The 3244-nt window shown below is 40.6% G+C and overlaps 1 protein-coding gene across 1 annotated transcript in view; it reads left to right on the top strand.

The window, feature by feature from the left end:
- The window catches only part of kdm5a (lysine (K)-specific demethylase 5A), a 197881-nt gene that overhangs the window by 26172 nt on the left and 168465 nt on the right, over positions 1–3244 (top strand). The window contains exons 4-5 of the mRNA XM_048607799.1: positions 8–178; positions 426–482. Coding sequence (XP_048463756.1) covers positions 8–178; positions 426–482 — 228 coding nt within the window. The remainder of the gene's footprint in view (positions 1–7; positions 179–425; positions 483–3244) is intronic.

Here is a 3244-nt window from a genome sequence, read left to right as displayed (position 1 = left end):
CTTGCAGGTGGTTGCAAGTGAGGGTGGATTTGAAGTGCTGTGTAAGGAGAAAAAATGGGCCAAAGTAGCCAGTCGAATGAGTTACCCACAAGGAAAGGGCATTGGCTCGCTGTTACGGTCCCACTACGAGAGAATACTCTATCCCTATGAATTGTTTCAGTCAGGAGCCAGTCTCTCGGTAAGGTTATGCCTTCATTCGTGTGCCTTTAAAACCCCCACCACCATGGCTTTGCATGGAGACTTCTATTTCCCTTGGCCTGTGTTTTCTCTCCATTCCCCATCTTGCTGTCATGCTCGCTTCTGTTTTCAGGACAAATAATGAAATTGCTGGGATTTTTGTTTCCACTTGGGGAGCTGATTCCTCCTGGAAAAACAAGGATGACTTTCAGCATCTCTTAATAATTCTACCATTATTTGTTTTGTAGACTGCTGAAAACTCTTCTGTGCAGATCTTTCCTAGCTCAGTGAAAACCTTGAATCAGGTAAGTGAACCCCTGCTTAATCTGTTCGCTCCCCCCACTTTGTAAGAAATTGTATTAATATCTTTGCCAGAAGTAAACAAATGACCAGATGCCTTGTGTCCACAACGGATTTTAGTTTGTATTATGATCATAGGTCTGGCAGTTGTGTTCTGTGGATGTCAGACACTGCTCGTCTTTACCTTGGTGTTCTGAGTTTGTACTTCAGCCTACAGTTAATTGCTATCATCTTCACTGCCCACCTTCACATTTGATTGTCAGAAGCAAGATTTTAAATTTCCTAGCTACCATCAGTTCTGATGAAGGGTCACTGGACCCGAAACATTAACTCTGATTTTTTCTTCACAGATGCTGCCAGACTTGCAGAGCTTTTCCAGCAAATTTTTGTTTTTGTCCTTGTTTTAAATTTTTTTCTGCTCTATTGTCATGTCCAAGTTAAGGGCAAAATTAATTGTCATGTGAACAAATTATGAAAGGAAACCATTGTAGATTAAGGCAGTAAAGGGTAAATGATCAAGAGACTACATCTGAGTGAGACATGGACCAAATGAATAACAAATTAGATATACTGGAGAAGCAAGTTTCTTTTAAAAAGATTCATTGCAATGAGTAGTGTTAAGCATTAGCCACGTTTATCAGTATGAGTAAGCTTTAATTTAACAAATATTGATAAAACCAAATAAATAGTTACCTTTTTAGAGCAGTAAAGGCATGTAGGGCAACTTAGTCACATGGAACGCTTGTCATATTTTGGGTGATTAGGACACAGCTGTATCAAAAGTAGTGAAAGTGTCATCAAGAGCTGAACTTTTGGTTTCCAAAATTGAACAGCAGTTGGAGTCATCTGTAGTGCATCAGCAAGGCTGAAAGCTGTGTTGATGTCATGTGCAGAGAGGTTGTTACACTGCCATGGAGGTAGAAGGTGAATGGGTGATTGCTAGGCAATCTAAGGCAACAGGTAGTATGAGTCCTTTTAATATCCTGCTTGCTAATTGGTCTTCCACTTTAGAAACCTGTGAGGGCATTAGGTCCTTGGAGGAATGCAGTCACAGCTAGATTTACGGCACCACTGGTGGTTCAGCCATACAGGAGGGGATGAACAAGAAGGCAAGAGTTGTCATGTTTCGGGATAAGAGAACAGACACCTGTTTGGGTGACTGTGAACCTGACGAGTGGAAGAGAAAGATGAACTCGGTTGCGGTAAAATCTTGCATTGTATTCAGCGTTTCAAGAAGGTGCTGGGACACGGTAACACTTTGTATATAACATGTGACAATGAATCTAAATCTATGTTGCCTCTCTGGTGACCGGGTCAAGGATGTAACAGAGCAGCTGCATGAAATCCTTTTGGGCAGGGAGTGTACAGTTCAAGGTAGTGGTCCACTTTGGTACAAGTAACTTGGGTAGGAAGGGAGATGAGATCCTGAAAGCAAATGACGTGTTCTAGTAAGCAGAACAAAAAGGAGTATGTCCAAGGTGGTAATCTCAAGTTGACTCCGGACCCATCCGCTATCAAGCGGAGACCTAAGGGAATTGAGTGATTGAATACTTGGTAGAAGAGTACCCGCGTTGGTATCGGGTATAACACAGGCTGCGTCTTAGCAGGACTGTGACATCCTTACAGGGAAAGTTCATTAGTGCTGTTTTAGAGGGTTTATCTGGATCCAGGGGGGACTGTGAATCTGACAGGGAGCTCAGTTTGAAGGGAAATGTTGCGGTTAAAAGGAAGTACAAAGCAAAAATAGAAGCAGAGTAAAGGATGGATAAACATCAAAACCAAATGGAATAAAGAACAATGATAAACTAGAATTTAATGCATTCTTAGTATAATAGCTGTTTACCTACATCATTCATTTGAATGCTATGAATCAACTGCCGTTACAGAGACATGCTTGCAAGGTGACCAAGATTTGGGAGCAGGGTATCCAAGGATGTTCATATTAGGAGAGATAGGCAAAAGAAAGGGTTGGTAAATCATGGTACAGATTGTGTATAGGTTACCAAACTGTACAAGGAATGTTGGTCACAGCATAAATTTAGAAATTCGAGATGTGTGCGGAGTGGCTAATAATATAATAATGGGCAACTTCAATTTACCCAGATTGGTTTAGTCAAATCAGCACGAGTGCTGTGTGGGATGGATTTCTGGAGTGTGTAGGAATTGGGTTTCTAGAGCAGTATATTGAGGAGCTGACTAGGGATTGGGCTAGTTGCACTTAATGTTGTCTGTTCAGAGGGCTAATTAATAACTAACTATACAGGAGCCTATGGGGAGTAGTAATGTGATAAAATCTTGCATTAAATTTGATTGCAGTATAGTTCATTCTGAAAATAGGGTCTGAAATCTGAAAGGAAATTTTAAGATGGATGGTGGAGTGGGAAAGTACAGTGAAAGATTTGACAGGAGACTGGCAAATGCTTGTATTTAGAGATTTAGACATGATCTATTACAAAATTTCCCAAAATAAAGTTAAATTAACTGTGGATAACAAATTAAGTTAATGATTGCCTTAGATGAAAAGAAGTGACTAATAAAGATAACAGAATAAGTAGGACTAGGGATTAGGAACAATTTAGAACCCAGCAAAGGAGAACCAAGAAACTGATTTAAGAAAGAGAATGAAGGCTACAAATGCAAACCAGTAAGGAACATCAAGGTGGACTGGAAAGTCTGCTTTTGGACATGTAAAAAGGAAAAGATTGGCTGGGATAACAAGGTGTAGAGCTGGATGAACACAGCAGGCCAAGCAGCATCAGGAGCAGGA

The sequence above is a fragment of the Rhincodon typus genome, chromosome 18, assembly GCF_021869965.1.
Source record: "Rhincodon typus isolate 14 chromosome 18, sRhiTyp1.1, whole genome shotgun sequence".
Lineage (NCBI taxonomy): Eukaryota > Metazoa > Chordata > Chondrichthyes > Orectolobiformes > Rhincodontidae > Rhincodon > Rhincodon typus.
Note: the sequence above shows the minus strand (reverse complement) of the source record. Positions and strands in the feature narration are given on the sequence as shown.